This window comes from Alligator mississippiensis, chromosome 3 (genome assembly GCF_030867095.1).
Source record: "Alligator mississippiensis isolate rAllMis1 chromosome 3, rAllMis1, whole genome shotgun sequence".
NCBI lineage: Eukaryota > Metazoa > Chordata > Crocodylia > Alligatoridae > Alligator > Alligator mississippiensis.
This window is the reverse complement of record NC_081826.1, coordinates 148,375,398-148,395,580: the sequence shown is the minus strand read 5'-3', so window position 1 is coordinate 148,395,580 and position 20,183 is coordinate 148,375,398. Positions and strand designations below refer to the sequence as shown.

The following is a 20,183-nucleotide window of genomic DNA, read 5'->3' as shown; positions in this document are numbered from 1 at the left end:
CTGCTGTCAGTTTAGATATCACCTGGTACTCGGTCACTGAGCACCATCCACTCACCGTGATACCAGAGACCTAACAGGGCAGCTGAGTGCCCAAGGCAGCATCAACAAGTGAGCAACTTTGACTTGCTGGTTGCTGGTGCTCTTGGCATGGCAGCAGCAGCTATTTTCCTGCTCTTCTCACATAACTTAGCTCCAGGGCTACTACCCTGGTCACCCCACCTCAGTTCCGCAACTGAATAAAACTGCAGATTTTCAGGGTGTCTTATTTTTACTGTTTCAAGCAGAGCTGAGCTGAAAGAAGGTGGGATCATTTCCACACCAGATATGCCACTGGGTATCTTCCTTTCACCTGTATGCCTGGACACCCCAGACACCTACCTTAGGCTTTTTACAAAACTTGCCAGACCAGGTGCTGCAATGAGGGCCTGCCTGGTGCCCATGCCTTCCTAGGGCAGACCCCATTTGTAGTGAACGTACAGGAAACAGTTAGTGACTGCACTCGTGGCTTGCTAGTAAGTGCATTAAAGCAGAGGAACAAGGTGGGAGATGGAGAGGTAGTTAACCATGTTAGTCTGAAACCAGGAAGATGCAGAGGTGGATCTAGGAGTGCCATAGGCAACTGGTAGGGGAGGCATGGCGTGGGGCACATGCCCCCCCTGAGATTGGCCACCGCTGCCAGCTTCTGCAGGTGGTTGCCACTTGCCACCCCCACGCCTCCACTGCCACCGACTTCTGCGGGTGGTTGCCACTCGCAAACTGTGCCCCCACCGACTCTCAGGAGGCACCAGTCACCCATGGGGAGTGCAATGATGCAGCGGCGTCCCACTTGGATGCCTGCTCTACTCAGTTTAAAACCAACTACCTGGGAGCAGCAGCAGCATTTTTTATTCGGGTAGAAACGAGGGAGTCAACTGACACTGCAGCTCATTGCAACCTGCCCGATCCCTTCTAAACTCTTCCTCCCCCAGTGCGGGCGAGGGACCCTCCCTTAGTGTGCTTTGGTCCGGGATCGAGCACATCTGTGCTACAAGCCACTTCTTTTTGCTTCCACTTGGAAGGGAGGCTCCTTCCACGGGCAGGGCAGGGCAGGCCCGGGGCCAACCCGCCGCCCCTCCCCCGGGGCGGGCCCGGCCGGGCCGCGGGTCAGAGTTGGCGGCGGCGGCGCGGGGTGATGCAGGCGCTCGTGACGCGGCGGCTCCCGCCGGGGGGGCTCGCGGCCCTGGCCCGCGCTGGCGCGTAAGGGGGCGCGGGCGGGCGCGGGCGGGCCCGGGCCGGGCGTCCCCTGGGTGCTGTGCGGGCCGGGCGGTGCTGTGGAGGGGAGGAGAGGGGAGGCGAGGCAGCCTGCGGGGAGGCCGCGCCAAGCGCGTGGGGGCGGGGACGTGTGGCGGCCCCCAAGCACCACTCGCAGCCTGGAGCTCCGCCGGCCTGCAAGGGAAGAGCCGGGCTTTCCCACGCTTCTCTCCTTTTAAAGGAGAATCCCTTTTTAAAGCTTGCTCGCCATTCTTGCAGTAGTCCTTGTGACCCACTTTTGGGCCGCGATGCACACACAGGTGGAGAAATGCAGGACTAGACCCCGACTAGCCGCCCGGCCCAGCCCTCTGGGCGCCTGTACACCAGCACCAAGGCTGCTCCAGTGCGTTGGAGCACACTCGGTTAGTCCTCGATTCACCTTGCATATCAGCGCCCCCCGTGCTTAAAAATACCAGTGGGGGTGCTTGAACTAAAGCTCCTTGTAATTCAAGCGCCTCTGCTGCCATTCATAAGCGTGGGGATGCTGATGCAGGAGACGGGGAGGCGCTTTAATTTACAGCCACTCTACTTGAAGTGCCACCTACCCCTGCCCCCCTGGAGCACGTGTAAAAGTGCCGTATGATTGTGTAACTGTCACTAGATTCCCCCCTTAGCATGCGCTTAGGATCAGAGTCCACATTTCATACAGTTGAAATCAATAAGAGTTTGACCATTCATTTCAGTTACAGGCAGAAAGCAGCTACCAGCGGGCATTTTTCTTCCTCTCCTTGGCCAGGGGTTACTTGATTGATTTGGGTTTTTTTGTTAACTTTGCTTTGACACTTAGGCCCTTGCTACAGGTTACATATAGTACACAATTAACTCCAATAAATGTAGACCAGCCACACACACACAGTAATGATCACACCATAAAAACGACTATCCAGCTATAAAAAGAGCCAACCAGCTACAAAGTGAGTGTTACAGCTGGTTTCTACCCAGCTTTAATTTGAGCAAGTAGCAGGGCCCTTAGAGAGGAACCTGAGATGTGCAGCATTTTGACTGCCTCCTCCTATCTAGTGCTTTCCAAGCAAAACCTTTCAGGAGCAAAACACAAACTTTTATCAGAAGCCTGACTTCTCAGCTTTCCTAAATACAGCTCTTGGGGAGGGGGTTCCCCCTCCATAATGTTATGTTTGCAAACAAGGAAAAACCCATAGTTTTAAAGATGTCTATACTCATCACTGTGTTGTTGCTGTTGAGTAGCATTCTTCAGTGGTACAAATGCTGATAGTTCAGTGTCAAAACCTGGACTGCTTTCAAGCTGTGCAATAGACATTTAATATCAAATTATTTTTATTGTTTCATTGCATGTGCTTCTCCTTTAATGAAACAAAGTACTATGAAGTGTTGCAAAACTAGCGGGCTCCACTAGTTATACAGTCTCTTTCTTTGAATTGCGTGTAGCCTTATAGATCTTTTGCAGAAGTTTCAGGCTTCTAGAGTAGGTCACAATAATTGCACCTTTGTATCCCTAGACTACTGTATGTGGGATTCTTTGGATAAATGGTTGCCTGTGTATGAGGGCACTGGACTTGGTGGTGCAGCAGTCCCCTGCCTGTCCTGTGTTGTGTCGACACTGTTCTGAACAGCAGACGGACTCAGAATTCTTCCCGCTAGCAGCATATCCCACCCTGTTGAAAACTGCAAATTGGGCAGGGTCCAGAATGAGATTCTCGTGTGCTTGTGAATGGAGAATGTATGCTTTGTGGATGAAGACACTGGGCAGGGATGCGTAAGATTTGCGTTCTGTTCCCATCTCTATGCGACATTGGCCACACCACTTGGTTCTCTTATTCCTCTCGAAGAGTGGGAAAGATAGGATTTCCCTAACACAGGGTGGAGAGAGGTGTGGGTCACAAAGATAAATTTACCATTAAGTGGTGCCAGCAGTGGATAGGGGGAATGTAAGAACTAAGGAAGGTTGCTCCCACATGCCCAGCAGGCTACCAAAAGAAAGCGTAAGATGCTACTTAAAAGAACAGAAGAATGGATTGGATCACTACTAAGGGAGGACCAGTTCCACACCCAAGAGCCCTCTGCAGCAAGGGGCTGTTGACTCAGTCTTGATGGTGAGAACCCAGAAAGTGGGTCATGTCAGAACACCTTTCAGGTTGAGGCTTAGGAAGTAACCGCTGGTAAGAAAGAAAGTTGCTTTGATAAATGCTGACACATTGGGGCTGTGAAATAGCTCTGGTTCAGCGAATGGTTGCCAAGTCCAAAGCAAAGTTCTCTTGTGTTGTAGCCTAGATTCCTAGCAGACTGATCCATGGCCAAGGACATAGCATTTCCTCAGTCTTCATGCCAGGGTATATCCACCAGGGCCTGGGCCAGAAACTCTGAAAGTACAAAGAACCACAGCTCAGGGGCAAGCCCAGCACATGGACTGTCCCAGGTCTGGGGATTTTGGGATTCCAGGACGTGCAGCCAGAGCTTGCAGGCTCTCTGTGGGGTATCCCAGGCCCCAGCTCTAACCTGGGTTTAGCTCCTGCCTCTGCAGCAGGGTTTTGGAAAGCTCTGAGCACCCCAGCTGCAACGCCAGCTCTCAAAACTTGCAGACTGCCATGCAGCTGGGATAAGCAGCTTGGAAGTCCTAGAATGTGTTCCTGGAGTCTGTGATGCTGGAGAGTCAGAAATCCTGGGAGCCCCTGTAGCTACTCTGTACTATTGACATCCTAGTGGCATAAGCAAAACTGACAAGAATGTTTTTTCTGTGAGACCCCAGCAAAGCTCTGGATGCATACTTAATTTCAGGCACACTGCAACTTGCTATTTCCAGCATTGCTCTCCTGATTTATAGATAGCCAATGAAAAGGATGCAGGACAAATGTCATATGGTCACAGTCACTCCAGCCTTGCTGCAGAGATATGAATGAGCTGAAAGTGAAGCAGCAGCCAGGTGCTGGAGGCTTAGCTCAGAGCATGTTCCAGGGGTTAATTTAGTGCTCACATGAGCATGTGCTGCCAGGATGTCACAGGATAAATGTTCTTAGCTGTAAGCATTAAGAAATCCCACTATCCATCTTAATCCTTCAGCTGACTTGCTGTGGTCATTGAAAGAAGGCAGGGTGGACTGGCTTAAATCTCTGGCGTAAATCATGATTTAAATTGTGAAATGGAAAGACTCAGTTTAAATCATCAATGTTAACTGCCTTTTCCATCTGTATTTCAGTTTTTTTCCCTAAAGAAAGGTTAATTTGCAGTGGCTGACAACCATCAAAGCATGTAGATTTATGACAAAATAGAACCTTTATACTAGATTTGGTGCATCTTTTTGCTGCCTTAGGAAGCTACACTATAATTATATACATTTTAAGCAAATATATAGCTTAATATTTTCAGGTTCTTAATAATTTTATGTTACTAAGTTAGAAAACCATGTGTTGCTTTTTTATTAGATTTGCTTACAATTTGGGTCAAGCACCTGCATTGGGATGTTAGCTGAAATTTAATCGAAGACAAGAAATAGTCTATAAAAACTAGATGTTTTTCTCTTGATTCTTCCTTCATGGAGAAAAGCACACAACTTACAGTGCAAAGGATTTGACAGAGGCTTTAAATAAAACATTTTTTATTTAAATGTTTTGGGAGGTTATAATAAGTATAGGCCTTAATGCAATTTGATTAAATTCAGATTTCATTTTTTAAAGAAACAACAGAAAAACAACTTAAATAAAAATCTAAGGTTTTTTCCTTTTCTTTTTTAAAACTTTAACTTTAGTCGGCCCTAAAAGAACTTGTCAATTCGTTTTTATATCAGGTCGCAGTTGGTGTGTATATATTAGAGAGAGCCCCTTTGTACCCTAGGTATTAGGGCTGTGCGACATTTCAGTAGCCATTTTGTTTCAGAGGTGTGTTTTGGCACTTGAAACATGAAATCCAAAATGAAACAGAAGGCTCTGAAACATCTCTGAAACAAAACGAAACCATCTGAAATGTTTCAGAGGCGGGCTTGGAGGGAAACAGAAATTCAGAAGTGTGGGGGAAGGACTACTCTTATACTGACACCTGTAGCTGGCCAGTGTCTGTGAACTGTCCCTGAGGTCCCTTCCAATCCCAGTGGTCTGGGGGAGGGACAGCAGCCTGCTGTCATTCTGCACACGGATCTCGGGGCTCATGCCTCCCGGGAAGAGTCTGGCACAGTCCTGCAGCCCTCCTTTTAAAGTGCTGGGAGGCTGGGGCTAGGTAGGGAATGGAATTGGGCAGGGCAGCCATGGGGGCTTTTCCCGCAGCTCCTCCTGCCAGGGCAGAGGCAGGCACAGCTGGAGGAGCCACAGGAGAAGCCCCTACAGCTGCCCTGCCCGGCCCCAGCCTCCCAGCACTTAAAAAAGAAAAAGGAAAAAAAGCCCCGCACTCACCAGCTGTAGCAGTGGTGATCAGGGCCTCTGAGGGCCTGTGGCAGAGCCCGCCCCCCGCCCCCACCCCCTGTGCAGTGTGGGGCAGTGGGGATCCCCGCCCCACCTGGCACCCACGCAGCAGCTGGCCGAATCAAAACAGAACAGTGATCCAAAACACCAAAACAAATCACTGTCCTCCAAAACGGCCAAATCCAAAACAGAAACGAAACATAGCCATTTTGCACAGCCCTACTAGGTATGTTTTTGTAATTAAGCCCTAGTACCAAGCTGGGAAAGAGAAATCAGCAGAGCAAGAAAGGAAGGACCCTGGTGTTCTTGCCTTAAAATAGTGTTTTTCACTCTGTTTTTCTGCTTGCCATCCCACCCTTTGCCAAATGCAGTAAAACCACCTGGAACAGGGCACTGTAATGGCAGGAAACCTTTTTCTTTTGTGTTAACATGATTGTGACTTTTCTGTATCCTTTGTAGCTGCAGCATCGAACAATGGGACTCAGATGAACCTATCCCACAGTCAGAACTGCTGGCCAGGGTAGCTGGAAAACATGGGCTGCTCTGTCTTCTGTCTGACAGGATAGACAAAGAAGTCCTTGATGCAGCAGGTGGGTATGGCGATGCTCAAAAAGAGAGGCTCCAATGGCTTTGTTAGTTGAGAATATACTGAGGTACTGAAGGGTATCCATGACACCCAGGTCTCAGCCTGCTGCTGGCTGGCTGTGTTCCCCATTGCTACCATGCTTTGATACAACTCATTAAGCTCAGTATTATTGATCTTACCCTGTCCCTCCATCACATACGTGTTACCAAATTTGCCCATTACTTTGGGGTGTGCTCATTTATTAGGGATAGTTTCTAGGGTCTTGGCGATTCTGTCAATGTGCTGCTTGTGTTACTATACGGAGTTGTATCTCTCCCTTCTGCAAGCCCTCACCCCCACTGGAGCTATCTTGCAAGACTCAGTTTCAATGGGACTGGGTTCCTCCAGTCACCAAATCAGTCATACACACACAAACACAAACAAATTAACGTGACACGCCTGACCTGGCCGGGGTGATCAGCATGGACAGGTTGACACCCTCATATGCCAAGAATCAGTTCATAAGAGCAACAATAAAATGCAGTCAGACACAAACACACAGGTGAACAGAATCCCTCTGAATCTGGCTGGGTGTCCAGCTGACACCCTCATGGGCCAGCATTCAGTTCATAAGGGCACGTCTGAGTCAAACTGGGTCAATCAGCCTGTACAAGCTGATCCCCTTATGTGTTTCAAACTCAGCACGTCCCAATCTTTGGCCTCTTGATGAGCAGACCCCACAATATTTTTGGGCTTCACAGGGATCTTTAGCTTAGGTAAAAGAAGTGTTGCTGCAGAGCACGGGAGGAAAGAGAAGCAGAGAAGGAAAAATATACCCAGTTACTACCAGTTTGACTATAAAAGTTATTTATTGGTAAGCATATGAAATATATAATGGTACTAGTAGTAATAGATATGCAAAAGAAAAACTAACACAAACAATTACTGTACTACCCTGGTTTCACTAAGTATTTGGGGAAACTTAGCTCAAGCTTAACTAATACAGTTCAGGTTCAGAAATTTATGCCTAGAAAGAAAAGAGAGAGAGAGCGCGCTGGGATCTCACCAATCCAAGGTACTCAGGCTGCGGAGCTGACAGGCACAGTCCATAGCACAATTCTTGAAGAGAGAAACGATCTGTTCTTCCAGCGTCCCAAGAACGACAGGGGATGGAGTCAGCACAGGAGTTTTCTTCTTCTTCCTTCTTCTTTCTTTCTCTTCTTCTTCTTCTTCTTCTTGAAGCGCACACACTTTTTACAGATTTTTATACCCTCAGTTCAGCTGCTTCGAAGCATCCTTAATTGTGTAAATCATTGTCTTTTCTATTGACAAGGGGTTATCTGGTTTGGAACATCTCAGGAAACTGATTGATAGTCAGGAAACACATAAGATTAGGGAGTAACCAAATACTTGGGAGCCAGCTTGAAATTCCTATGGATGGCAGATATACTGATGGGATATCTCATGGTTTCTTCAGAAACAATAGATAGCTTGCAGCATCAGGATTTTGGATTTTTACTTGTTGTGCACAAGCCTCAGCTTAGCATGACTTTTCCAGATCTTACTATAGTCTTTTAACAGACTTAAGACAATTATTGGGGTGCTCATAACCTTTTGTGGAGAGGACTCCCACCAGTCGTCTCGGGAAAAGTATGACAACACCTGTGATTAGGGTTCCAACGGGCTGGACGTTGTGATGAACCCTTAACCATTGTTCAAATGTTGCCCATACCCCCTCTGACTCGGTCTCTTGCCTCAGCATTCCCTAACCCGGCAACCGAGTTTTAGTCAATCAAGTTTAAATAAGCCTCCCATAGTGGGACCGGGGAATGTACTGCCCAAGATACCTATTAAACTTAGTGGTGTGTGTGTGTCGGGGGGGGTAGTCCTTAGTAAATCCAGATTAGAACTGGTCTGATAAATGCTGAACTGGGTGTGTGTGAACATGGGTTGATTAACATTTGGAGCACAGATTCCCCATCATGCAGTGCTCCCCTGCTTCTCTGGTCCCAGAATTCACTGCAGTTTCTGCTTCAGGCTTTCTGTTCTCTCTCTCTCGTGTAAATGAATGGTCATCTGGTTCCATCTCGGATGCAAATGAGACCGAGGGCAGTTGGTTCACTCTTGTCACCCTTATCTGGAGGGTCTTAGGTGTGTCTCTCACTGCATCTTAATCAGTTTCGTTTATGTAGAGGAGGGGGAGGGAGGGGGGGGGGTGAGTCCTTTGTGAGTCAAACAGACTGCATCCTGTGCTAGGGTTGCCCAAGAACACACAGCTGAGACGTAACAAATGTGAGGATGGTAAGATGTGAGGATCTCAGTTGGCCTTGGGCACTATCCCAGCATCCTCCAGATTCTCTGTCCTTTTCCTTTTATGTTAATACCTTCCCTGTGCGATTTCCCCAGAAGAATTGCCACTAAATAACCACTTTTCCCCATTCTGCTCAAATAAGATTATAGTGTTCAAATATGTAAGCAGAGTTAGGAATGGAGATGAAATCTCTTAATAAAGGACCAGCCCTGGATCTTCCCGAGTTAAGGGTGCTGTCAATTCTCATTACTCTTCAAAAATATCAATTTTTTGGTAAAAGTCCTATAAGTATTTTTAAATGCATTAGTTATTTATTTATTAGATATATATAATTCCTTTCCAAGCAAAAGTTCAAGGCAGCTTCTGATAGGAGGAAGATTAATTTACAAATGCAGGTAGAGTATTAAATGAGATATAAAACAACACCTGAAGTAAATGCCTGCTCAAATAAGAACATATTAGTGCTTCCAGAAGATGTCCAGGCTCACCCTCTGACTCCAGGTAGAAGAGTTTGATTTTGTATTAAATTCTCTCAGATTTTTTTTTAAGTCTCAAGTTATCTCTCCCAAAAATCTTTTCTGGCTTGGACAGGAGTCTTGAGCCTCACATGATTCTCTTGCCTGTTTAACAGAGTAGATTATCATAAGACTGAATCTTGGCACACGAGAAAACAGGTTGACTATACAGGGGAGAATTAAACTGATTGTGCACAAAATGCCACCAAGTATGCATGGTAAACTACCTGACACAGAGGTATCTTTCCTGTTGATTAACTTATTTCAGTTCAGCCCTCCTAGATATTGCTGGTAACTATAGAATGTTAAAAATGTGCAAACTGGAATCCACAGGTTACCCCACCTGTTACTTAGGTCTATGCTTTCATTGTTTTGGTATTCTTTAAACAGACTTCTTTGTTTATGAGCTGTCAATTTTGAGAGGGCTGTCTTTGTATTTTGCAGGGTCCAACCTAAAAGTCATCAGCACAATGTCTGCAGGATTTGACCATCTTGCTCTGGAAGAAATTAAGAAACGGTAAAGTTCACTTTTCTTGTAGCAGCTGTTAAATATGGAATTTACTTTTTTCTGATGTGTTCTGTGTCTGCTCTGTCATTTGATGAATTAAGCAGTCATGAGTTCAGTGAAACCAAACTCGAAAGGAGGAAGACTGGTTTTTAGTTTGTCTTGAGTTGGAACTCCAGAAGATTTTGGTTCTATTCCCTGGTTCTGCACAAATTTTGGACAAGTCACTTAGGTTCAGATCCTGAAAGACTATTTCAGTGGGAGTTAGGAACCTAAATACCTTTAGGATCCGACCTTAATTTTGCAGTGTGGCAGTTTTCCATCTGTAAAATGGGCATGATAAATTTCCCTCCCTCTCAAAGGTCTTGTGAAGATAAATTCATTGTTGTTTGTGAGATGCTGCAATAATGTAGCGATAGGGTGTAATGCATGTAAGCACCTTTGTAGAAGAAATACCTGAAAGAGTTAGATACAGCACAAACAGGTTTTGATCAAGATGTAAATAAGCTAGGCAATTGGATTGCTATCAGTTATCCCTTGCAGAACACAGTGCTGTCTTTGGATTGCAGTGGGATCCGTGTGGGATACATCCCGGACATACTGACAGATGCTACTGCTGAGCTTACAGTAGCTTTGCTCTTAGCCACGTGTCGCAGGCTGCCAGAATCAGTGGAGGAAGTGAAGAAGTGAGTATTTACAGTCTAGCACTGGGCTCTTGAGCCCTGTGAAGTTCACTGTGAATCTGGAACAACCCCCTGGAATGAGTTATGAGTGTAGTGCTGAGCAGTATACCCCTGAAAAAGTACTCTGTGCATGAATGAGGTCAAATAGATACAGAAGAGGCCATGCATGTTACACTCGCTTTGGATTGACACTACAGTAGTTGAAATCTTGTGATCCCAGTGAGTTAGGCATGTTTATGTCTAAGCACAAACTGTAAGGCCTAAATTTCTATGCTAATGCAGGAATGCAGATAGAAAGTATCTAGCACTGCAAAGAAGCCTTAAAGGTGGTTGGACTTGCCTCCCTAAGAGTCCCCTTGTATTATGTAGGTTGTCTCCCTGGTCAGAAGAAAACAAGCAGCCCTGTTCCTAGTCCCTACTGTAGGAAGTGCATTGAGCCTATGGCCAGAGGTCACTGCAGTGCAGCTGCTCACAGAAGCCTTCAGTAACAGTGCACAAGTTAGATCAGGCCTGAAGTGTATCTAATTTACACCAAGGCCCCTGAAAGGGAGTGCAAAGGTAGCTTGAAGCAGGAACCATGTGGGCATTTGTGTCTCTGCTGATTAGTGTCACTTAAATTTATTCATTTTCGTGTTTCTAAGCCCCTAAAACATCTCCATTTGCATGCTTATGACACACAGGTTACCACCCCTACTGCATTTGTGCCATTCACAGTTTGTCATGTTGTTCATATCTAGACCCCAAGCCAGTATATAAGGTGGAATCTTCTGCTCTTGTCTCACATCTGCTCTTATGTTATTTCCTGTCATAGTGGTGGCTGGACAACATGGAAGCCCTTCTGGATGTGTGGATATGGGCTATCTGATAGCACTGTTGGGATCATAGGGCTGGGAAGAATAGGTAACTGTGTCTTAGTATGTCTGTCTCAGTGATGGAGGTGGGTTCAGTTTGGTGTTTGATTAAAATACCTAATTTGGTGATCAGTAAAAATAAGTCCGCAATAAATCTGTCTGTAGTCTTAATAGTCTACTCAGTTCTTTATCCCTGTTAAAACTTTCTTCTGTCATTGAGGGTTTTTTTGTCTGCTGCTTCTTGCTCTGAAGGAAGAATCCTTGCTTGTAGAGTTCTCTTTCTTATTATTCTGACAGTTTTTAGTTTTAATCTTGAACCCATATGGTTGCTCTGAGTTTTGCTCTGAGGATATCTATGCTTTAACCCATTAGTTTAGGAGTTCATGTCTTGTTATTCTAATACTTTTGTATTTAACTTTGTGGTAGCAATACTAGGGCATTTGTAGAAACAACAAAGTAAATAAAAAATAGGGGTGTGTTGGACAGGAACTGCTAGTGAAAGACATTTAACCCCAAAACTGATGGATTGCTCCCACTTGCCTCTGCCCTAGCATGCAGAGGGTGAGTAAGAGGAGATTTTAAAAAGTCTCTCTCCGTCTTACCAGCAGTGGTGTGACTACACTCAAGTTTAGATCTTAAACTCCAGGAGCTCTGTGTATTTCATTTTATCAGAAACCAGACAGACTGGACTTTTCCCATTGGACAAGACCACAGAACTATGTTTCAGTTAAGCAAATATCCCAAAGTCCATGGTAGAGAGGAGGACTGGTTTGTTCATTAGCTTGTGGAGTTGGTCATGGAATCTTTCTCTTCCCTAAAATTTGCTCTCTAATGTAACTTCAGATTTAATGGCCCATGATTCCCTTTGCTACAAACACGTTCACTTTCCCCTGGAACCAATGAGAGCGCTTTATCTCCTTAACAAATGTGAAACCTTGGCAGGAAAGGTACAGCAGCCTCCAGCTGGGGCACTTAGAGTAATCTCTCAAGGAGTGATTAGTTTCGTTGTACTTGAGCGAACAGTGGAATGCATCCTGTGGTCTTGTCCAAAGATGCTGGAGCAATAGAGATCTGATAGAGAGCTAAAGAGATGGGTTGCTTTGAAATGCTGCTGAAGTGTTTGACTCCCCATGTGCAAGGGAAGGTGGGTTCTGCTGGGGCTATCCCAAGCTTATAGAAAGATGACCTCCTGTTTCTAGGACAGGCAGTGGCACGCCGTCTAAAGCCGTTTGGGGTCAAGAGATTTCTATATGCTGGACGCCATCCGAAACCAGAAGGTGCTGCGGAGTTTGAAGCTGAATTTGGTAAGAAACGCCAATCGAGTTGGAAGAGCAAATAATCTCTTTCCAGACCTTCATGCCTGCAGAATAGCAACCAAAATAAATGAGGTGATGCAGGGATGACATTGTCCAGGCTGTAAGGATGAGAAACTAGAGGCATTGAGCAAAGCACAGTCATTGGCCAAAAGTGGTGACAATGACAAGAGTATAATCTTGGCCTTGTTGATTTCAAACAGGGCCAAGATTTAACCCCAGATCACTTAATTTTGATATCGGGTCTTTGTTTTCTGATCAGCAGTAATGCATGCACTCAGTATAATGCACAGACTTTTTGGACAGACTTTTCCTTTCATCATCCTGCAGTGTTGCCTGGCTCTGATATACCTCTGTGAAAAATAAACAATTACAAAAATATCAGTTACTGTTGGGGTTAGTTCTTTTCTTTGCAAATCCAGTGTAATCTGCATATTCCTCTTGTCCCATCCTTTGGTGAAAGTTGTAAAATCTATTAAATCCATCTTCAGTGCTTACAAAACTTTTAACTGTTCATTTAAAATATAAAGGTGATGTTTTGCTACATATGCTATTCCTGAAATATATACTGTAGCCACTTCTGGGATGGCAAGAATTGGTAAACTGGCAAGAATTGGTAAATTTCTTTTCTTAATTGAGGAAACTTTATCAATTAAATTGTTTAAAAGCAAAGAAGTGGTGCCCATGCAAACATAGTACCCTGTCCAGATGTTGTTTTTGCACTCAGCTGTCAACCTGATTTCTTCTGGTTACTGGGGTCAGATTAATGAGATCTTCTTAGGCAATAGTAACTCACTGATGATTGATGTAAGTGGGATAGATCTCGGAGTAGTGGAACCTCCAAGTGAACTCATGATGCCTGTGTTTTCCATTCAGTTCCGCTCACTAGGCTAGCAGAGGAGTCGGACTTTGTTGTTGTGACCTGTTCCCTAACTCCTGATACAGCAGGATTGTGCAACAAGGATTTCTTTGGCAAAATGAAGAAAACATCGGTGTTCATCAACACGAGCAGGTAAATGTGCTACTCTGTCACTCAAATGAGCCTAAATAGCAAGGGAAAAGAGTCAGAGATAATGCAGACATCCAGGTGTTATGGATTTCCAGGGTTTCTTTTGTAATCATCTTGACCATGAATATATATGTTGGCTCAGGGCAGAAGCTCTTGGGGGGGCTGTTTTCTGGTCTTGTAGCATGGCTGTCTGCCATTCTATTGTTAGATGGGAATTAAAAAAAGAAAATTGCACTTTTTCTCAGTGAGAAGCAGGAAGGTTAATGTGATCAGGTTATGACAGTTTTGAAAGTTGAAGAGTGGCTGCCCTTTGGGATTCTCTCCTCAATTAGAAGCTTATTCTAAAAGAAGCCCAAATGACATTCATATCACTGTATTTTTTCACATACACCCCTGAGTAAAACACACGCCTTTTTTTTGGTAGTCAGAATGTAGAAAAATGTAGAAAAAAAGATTGTTCCAGAGTCTTGGCTGACTGCGACATATAGTAAGTCCTTCAGGAAACGTAGAGAGTTCAAGAAGTGTGCTACTAGGAAGTCCGTGGTACCAGTTTGTCACAGATATATTTACACTTTTAAAACAATTTGGAAGCGTACTGGTGCCTCAATCATAATAATGAAATAAATTCTAAATACCTATATATTTTGACATTTGATTTTGGTTTTTTGATCATGGAAAATAAGCACTCCCACTGCTCCCTTTGCTGTATGGCTGCAGCTGCAGCTGTCGTCCTCCTCCTTCCCCCCCCATGCCCTCCCAACGCTGCTTTGTGGTGCTGAGCAGCCCTGATATGCTGGTGCCCCTCACTCCTAAGCCGCCCTCCCCCCCACCCACCCCCCCGGCCTGCCACAGCCAGGGATGTAAATATTGTTTGAAGCACTACCTTTTAACCTCTTCCAGTTACAGTAGTGAAACAGTTAGCCAATAGGCTGTACATAGTTTAGTGACCTCCAGCATGAGTGGCATGCCAGGTCAGTGGCAGGGAGCAAGCTGTGGTCGGGGTGGTGGGCACAGCTGAGCCACAAGGCAGTGCTACCCAGCCGTGGAACCACAGTCTCCTCTCTGAGGGGTTGCCCCCAGCCCCTCATATGGTGAGCATGTCCCCATCATTGCAAGAGCCACCCCGAACAGTGTGGGCATTGGCCAGAGACTACGTCATAGCTCTCTTGAGGCTACAGATGTGTTAACTGGTCATTAACCACTGTTAAAATTCACTTGTGTCCAAATAGAATTCAAATGCTATTGCCAACCAAGAAGACAGTGATATCTGAGTTCATACCTGCTTACAGGAAATGTTTCACTAATATGTTGCAGCTGTTTCAAAAAACCTCAAAACAGCCAGATTGTGTTGATTCTTAAACAAGACTAATAAAGTCACATACAGTGCTTAGATCCCTAAGGGCCTTTCCCTGCCAGTTTAGTTCCATTGAATCCAAAGGGACTGCACATCTTCAAATTTAAGGATGTTTGCCAGTGTCTGCAGGCTGGAAACTGGTGTTTGTAACCCATGCTTTTTCAGGGGAGCTGTGGTGAATCAGGATGACTTGTACCAAGCCTTGGTCAGTGGCCAGATTGCAGCTGCTGGTCTGGATGTCACAACCCCGGAGCCGCTGCCTACAGAACACCCTCTTCTTTCCCTGAAGAACTGTGGTAAGCTGCTGCCTTAGGAATATAGGGTTGCAAGAGCTTTTTTGATCCACAGAGACCTCCTTTGTTTACAGGCAACTGTTTATCTTAGGAGAGCAGGTGATACTTTTCACCTTCCCACACATCTCACTTCCTGTGGGCTTTCAGTGGTTAGGGCCAGGGATCTATGTGCCTCTGGATATGCAGGGTGGTGGCTAGCAATTGTTTCAGATGAGGGGTAAAAGTTACAGGAAAGGGAAGAGAAAACCATCTGTGCTGAAGGGAGTGCTCTGAGCCATCATGTGCTACAAAGAACAATGAGGAGGGGAAGCCTTGTCATCAGTGAGAATCAACCTCTGCACTGAATTTATGTGATTTGGATTTTAGTGGCTCATTTTGAAACATCTCCATGATCAGTCTCTGTGTTTGATCAGTTGAGAACTTGCAGCGAGATCCACAAAGGAGCTTGCATGCCCATAAGCATTGCAGTCTGAAATTGAGACCCTCAAATCCCTGCTCAGCTACTGCCCAACACTTTGAGTGCCAAAATCCCCCAGTACATAAACTTTTGCTTTTAAAAAGGGGGTGCAGGCTGTGTGGTGCATCATTCCATAATATAAGGCCTATTTCTCTCTAATTAAAAAGAAACTAGAAGCTTTATTCATATGCTGTGGGCAAGGATGCGCAACAACCCACAGAGCCATTGGATATGGCCCGCAGACATGGGGTTTTGTTACCAAAAGCTCGGTGCTGTGCAAGATACAAGACTACAGCCTATCTTTGATCAGGACTTCTTTGCAAACTCAGACGCAGAATTCAGGGACAGTTTCAACTCCTTTACTGACTATCCTTTTGTACGCCAAATCAAGATGCAATCGCATTTCCCAGTGATTATCCATTCCCTCTTAAGCAGGTAAGGTATTACTACTATCTACATCTGATAAAGAGGCAAGAGACAGGTCTGTACTCTAACCTTGTATTGAGTACACCCCAAAGCGTAAGAATAAGACTTTGTCTCTATGCCTATCTAGCTGTCTACAACAGAGCAATACAGATTCCCACCCTATACCAGCTGGGGGAGACATAGGAGGGAGGAGGAAGTTGGTGTGCAGGCTTACAGAAGCTTGTCTTGAATTTGCTGAGGCCTTCCCAAAATTTCCCTTTTTTTGCAGCCAATAGTTATATGTAGCTTATTTTAATAAATATACTGATTGGTGTCATTCACATTTCTTATTTCACTGAGACTTTGGGAACTGGACTGAACCAGTTTTTCGTAGGACTTGGAACATGCTAGTCAGCTGTGGCCTGTGTCCTTGGGAAAAGTACAATTCTGGGAGAGAGGACTTCTCTTTCCCTCACTATCAGGGAATACTACTTGCCATGTACTGTTTCTTTTACTTTGTTGACTCGGCCATTTGTAACATCTGCAAAGGTTCAATCTGAAACAGGCTTTGTGGCCTGCTTTTTAGCCACATGTCTGCAATTTAGCATAAGTTTCTTGAAAGTGCCCAAGGCTGATGACAGGTTAACAAAGACACATTATTATTGTATTGAATTCTAGCTGACTATGTACAACTCAGTTGTTATCAAAACATCAGTTGTTACTTTTAGTTGTTGTTACACACTTCTCCAAAAAGCAGCCATTCATTCTTGGCCTAGTCTAATGTTAGTGGTTTGATAAACAGATTCTTATTATACTTTCCCAGGCTACCACTTAAGATTTAAATGCAACCTTATTGATTATTGATTGTATACCAGCTTAAGCATGTATTGTTTATAAGTCATGCTTTTCCTAGGTCCATCATTTGCACTAATCAGTGCAATCAATCAGTCACTAGCCATGTTCACAGCCTATGCTTTGGCAGCATTTGGTGTTGGGGCGCTTGAGCTGCAGGTGTTCTCCCCAGGCTGCTGTGGGGACAAGCACTAGTGGTGGTTGGGTCTTAGTGCCTGTGCTTCTACCTGCCTCTGACCTGGAGTGGGTCATTCCATCCCAGAGCTGGAAAAGTTACCCTTGTCCTTGCTGAACCAGGTGGGTCAGGTTCAGTTAGTGTTCTCACACTACTGTGACTTACTGTGTGACTTCAGACAAGTCACTTAAACAGTTCTATATCTCAGTTCTACATCTGTAAAAGGGAATAATAGCTCTGCCCTCCCTTATGGCGTAAAATCCACTAATGATAGTAATGTGCCTAGATACGATGGTGATGAGAGCTATTATAGATAATATAGTATCAGAGAAAGAGAGAAAAAACAGAGAGAAACCTGTCCTATATAAAAGGAGGTAATGAAATGTTGGCTCCTAGTTAAAAGGTAACTTGGTGTGATTATTTATTACTCCAATCCTTGTTAATCATTAAAATGTGAAACTGTATTTTCCTCCCCTGAATACTATTTTTGATCTACCTGAGTATTCTTTCTAGCACTTGAAATGATACATTTGAACTGGCAACTTTAGTACTTTCCATTCTCAAACACCAGTATATTTTGCTGTTTTGAAATTTTACAAATGTATTTTGATTTGCTTGTACTGTATGCCCCATTTCTTTTGCCAAAATCCTTGTCTCCCCCAACTATTGTCAGTATAAACAAGTTGTCCAAAATCTGCCTGTCCCCTTTAAAAAAAGTACATTTCCTTAGAAGAAAAATCTGTATAACAAAAATACCTCTTAGAACTGCAAGATGAAAATTCTCTGCACATTATTGTATCTCTGTGATATAAAAATGCAATGTTAGCATTATTATAAATCCTCTTTTTAACCATCTTTTTCTTGGGGTTTTTTTTTATCAAATCAAGACGTGTCTCATTTTTAGTAAAGTTCTTAAATGATCACAATGGGTAGGCTTTTCAAAAAGACTTCAGGGACTTCAGAGTGTTTGCTGCCTCTGAATAGAGCTGAGTGAAACGTTTTCAGTGCAAAGCAAATTGGCCAAAAAAGTGTAGTTTCAGTCCTATTGAAATCACTTACAAATTCAACTCCTAATTCACAGAAAAGCTTCAGTTGGGGGGAAAAAATGAGGCCAAATCATGACAGAAGAGGAGGAAGAGGTCATTGTTTTCCCTTCTTCACAATAGCTCTGTGGCTAGAGCATTTTGGCAGGATGTGGGAAATCTATATTTAGCTCCCCCCTCTGCTTGAAGGGATTTGAACCCACACCCCATCCTCTTGGGGGAGTACCTAACTACCAGATTGTAGGACATCCTGGGGCAGCAGGAGCTGTTGGTCTCCAATTGATAGCGTTATAATTAATGTAAGCAGTCACTGGAGCAGGAACTAGAACCTAGCTCTCCTGCTTCTCAGTCTTCAAATATTAACATTATTGTTTATGATTATATTGTATACATTTAGTCCTTTACATGAAATTAGGATTTGTTCCTACTATTTATCATTTCAGTTTTTTTGAAGAGGTGGCTTTTATACCACATAGAAGGGTTTGATGACTTTCCGCCCTCTATCTCCCTTTTAAAAGCAGCATTCAGCTTTCAATGTATTACCAACTTTGCTGACAGACCTATCATGCAAGTAGCTATGTGGCTGTCAGAACAATGATGTTTTGAAAGTTGTCTTTCATTCTCTTGTTATGAGACAGCTTGCACTTCACTTCATAGGTAGCTAGAGTGGAAATAATCAGGAGACCACACGGTGTGGAGACTGTCAATCTGAAAACATAGGGTGAAATCCTGGCCATGTTGAAGTCAACAGCAAAACAGTCATTGACTCCAGTTTACGCCCCAGGGAATTATGTACTGAAAAATTCAAAATTACGCAAAATTAATTACATTATTTAACAAATTAAATATAACAATATTTTAACTTTCTTTAGAAATGTATGCAGGTACTTGTGTGGTGTGGTGTGGTGGGGTGGGATGTGGTGTGGGGGGGGGTTCTGAAGGGGTGTGCGGGTGTTGTGTGGTTTCTGGGTAGCTGTGGGTATGGGAGTTTGTGCAGGTGGGGGGCATGTGGCAGCAGGGGCCACACCAACCCACAAACCCCATGCCCATTCCTCCCCTTCCCCTCCCCCCGCCTCCTGCAGGGAGAAGCTCCCCTTCCCACTCACCAGCTACACCCTGGGAAATTACACGGTATTACATGATTATGTGCAGTTATACGTTTTATGTGCAAAATTACACGCATGCATAATTGCGTAATTCCCTGGTGTGTACACGGTTTAACTCAGTTTTCATCAACATTGACTGGGGTGAGGTCCCTAGCCTCTTCTGCATTTCTCAAACTTTGAAACCAGTACAAGGGAAACTGTTGGTTAGCCACTAGTACTTCCCAGACCGCACCCACACAGAGTTACATAGAGGTAGCATGACAGTACCATAAAACAAAAGTACCTGATAGTGTAACAAGTGGAATCGTCTCATTTGTTGTCTTTTCCCCTGCACAGTGATTTTGCCTCACATTGGAAGTGCCACCTATGCTACTAGGAGCACCATGTCTGTGTTGGCTGTCAACAACCTCCTGGCTGGTTTGAAAGGGGAAAGCATGCCAAGTGAACTCCATTTATGAAGGAAAGCCAAACAACATCGCCTGCTGAGCAAGGTCATAACTTCAAAGTAACCTGGAGAAACTTAGCAGATCCTGACCTGTTTAACCCTAAAGATCTATGTGTCTGTGTCATCCTGCAAATAAGAAAATAATAAACAAGGCTTGAATAACAAGAAACTCTTGTGGTGGTTATGTGGAAGCATGATGGTTATTGTGCAGTCCATAGCTGTTGAATGGAAGAGCTCCAGGTAAATAGAAATGAAGCATCCAGGAAAAATGCTCCCTTTTTTGGGTGCAGTGGGCCCATCCCCAAAAAACACACTGAGCATGATTAGTGGATGACTTCTGGTTTTAATTCAGCAAAACACTTAAAATTTTCATAACTTCAAGAGTGGCTGTTATGATCAGGGATCCTGGTTTTCTCTGCTTAAAAATTGCAAATTCTCTGATAAAAACCCAAAATCCATAATAAAAATTAAAGGCCCCCCACAGCCCCCCCCAGCACTGCTGGTGTCCCGCACTCCCCCCTACAGCCTCCTCAGCCCTCCTGATGCCCCTTACTCCCCCACAACAGCCCCCCAGATGCAGACATGCAGACACACATGCACACATAGACACTGACACCCACCCCAGCAGGTAAGTGTGTAGGGGA

At 44.6% G+C, this 20,183-nt stretch overlaps 1 protein-coding gene across 1 annotated transcript; it reads left to right on the top strand.

The window, feature by feature from the left end:
* The first annotated feature begins 1,134 nt into the window (after positions 1-1,134).
* On the top strand, positions 1,135-19,708 carry LOC102562816 (glyoxylate reductase/hydroxypyruvate reductase). The gene is made up of 9 exons (XM_014610340.3): positions 1,135-1,236; positions 6,117-6,247; positions 9,493-9,565; positions 10,123-10,239; positions 11,048-11,136; positions 12,287-12,391; positions 13,277-13,412; positions 14,929-15,059; positions 19,431-19,708. Exons 1-9 carry the CDS (start codon positions 1,172-1,174, stop codon positions 19,550-19,552), a joined length of 969 nt encoding a protein of 322 aa, XP_014465826.2. The 5' UTR covers positions 1,135-1,171; the 3' UTR covers positions 19,553-19,708.
* Positions 19,709-20,183: the final 475 nt, after the last annotated feature.

Coding starts and splice junctions, on each gene's coding strand:
- LOC102562816 (XM_014610340.3), top strand. CDS start 1,172: ATGCAGGCGCTCGTGACGCGGCGGCTCCCGCCGGGGGGGCTCGCGGCC. Junction 1,237..6,116: donor GCCCTGGCCCGCGCTGGCGC/GTAAGGGGGCGC, acceptor TATCCTTTGTAG/CTGCAGCATCGAACAATGGG. Junction 6,248..9,492: donor AGAAGTCCTTGATGCAGCAG/GTGGGTATGGCG, acceptor TGTATTTTGCAG/GGTCCAACCTAAAAGTCATC.